The 1,021-nt window shown below is 57.1% G+C and overlaps 1 protein-coding gene across 1 annotated transcript; it reads right to left on the bottom strand.

Annotated features, from left to right (window-relative positions):
- Positions 1-138: 138 nt before the first annotated feature.
- LOC125503901 lies at positions 139-1,021 on the bottom strand (the record flags this gene model as incomplete). The annotated part of the gene is given in 2 exon segments (XM_048665034.1): positions 139-567; positions 643-1,021. Coding segments are annotated over 2 exon segments (543 nt in total). The 3' UTR covers positions 139-354.

Here is a 1,021-nt window from a genome sequence, read left to right as displayed (position 1 = left end):
ACCATCGATGCCTTTTTTCTTTCCGCCCGCTCCCCCGAAGTCCCCTTGGAACCCGACCTCGATCGAAGGGCGCGCGGGTAGTTCCAGGGTGCAAGCCAGTAATGGTCAGGACCGGCCGGAGGAAGAAAAAAAAATAAATAAATAAAAAATCTGCGATTTTTCCCCTCGGCACGTCACCCCCCCACATAGGCGAGGTCCCAGTCTGGAGAAATAGGTCTCGGACTTCGACCTGTTTGTCTTGATTGGGAGCGAGAAGTCATCTCACCGACGGGGCGTAGTCGTGGACGGTGTAGTGCCGAGTTGGTGGAGGTCCGCGGTCCAAATGTGACTGGGATGATGTTGAGAGGGTACTTCTTAGTCGGCGGATGGTGAACGCGCTTCAAAAGAGGCGGAGGCACGGGTAAAATTTGCTTCCATTTTACCCATGTAGGCAATGGCCGCCTTTTTTGCCTGACGGATTTCAGCGTTTCCCTCGGGATTGGGGATCGCGTCAATCCGCATCATGCCCTGGGTGATGTTCTCCTCCAGTTCGTCTGCCTTCAGTCCGGTCCACTTGGCGGCTCCAGCCTGCACATGGCGTATTTGCGTCAACGCCGCTGACACTGCGGTTGTCGCGTCTGGTGGCTCCGCCGCCCACATTACCTCTGTAGGCGTCGTTTGTGGGGGATCGGGGCTTGCCGCCCGTGGCTCGGGCGTGGTTATGGGGAGCTCGTCCAGCGTAGGGTCAGCCTCTGGCGACGGTGGGCTGGCACCTGACGACGCGATGCGCGCCAAATCGTCCGGAAATTCGTCCTGTAGATCACTCTCGGAATCTGAAGCAAAATCAAAGTCCTCCTGCTCTAGGTCGACATTATTGCCCGATGGGGCTGGCCTCAGATCATGGAGGTGTCGGTTAAATGGTTTTCCGTCGATTAGCACGTCGTAGGTGCTGTCACCATTGACCGCCACGATTTCGCCGGGGCCTTTCCACATAGGTGCGAAGGCTTCTTGGGTATGGGTCCGGATATTCACCTGGTCGCCT

This window comes from Dendroctonus ponderosae, unplaced genomic scaffold (assembly GCF_020466585.1).
Source record: "Dendroctonus ponderosae isolate FM_Combo_2020 unplaced genomic scaffold, Dpon_F_20191213v2 Dpon_F_20191213_3, whole genome shotgun sequence".
Taxonomy (NCBI): Eukaryota; Metazoa; Arthropoda; class Insecta; order Coleoptera; family Curculionidae; genus Dendroctonus; species Dendroctonus ponderosae.
The sequence above is the reverse complement of the archived record's forward strand: the minus strand, read 5'-3'. Positions and strand labels throughout refer to the sequence as shown.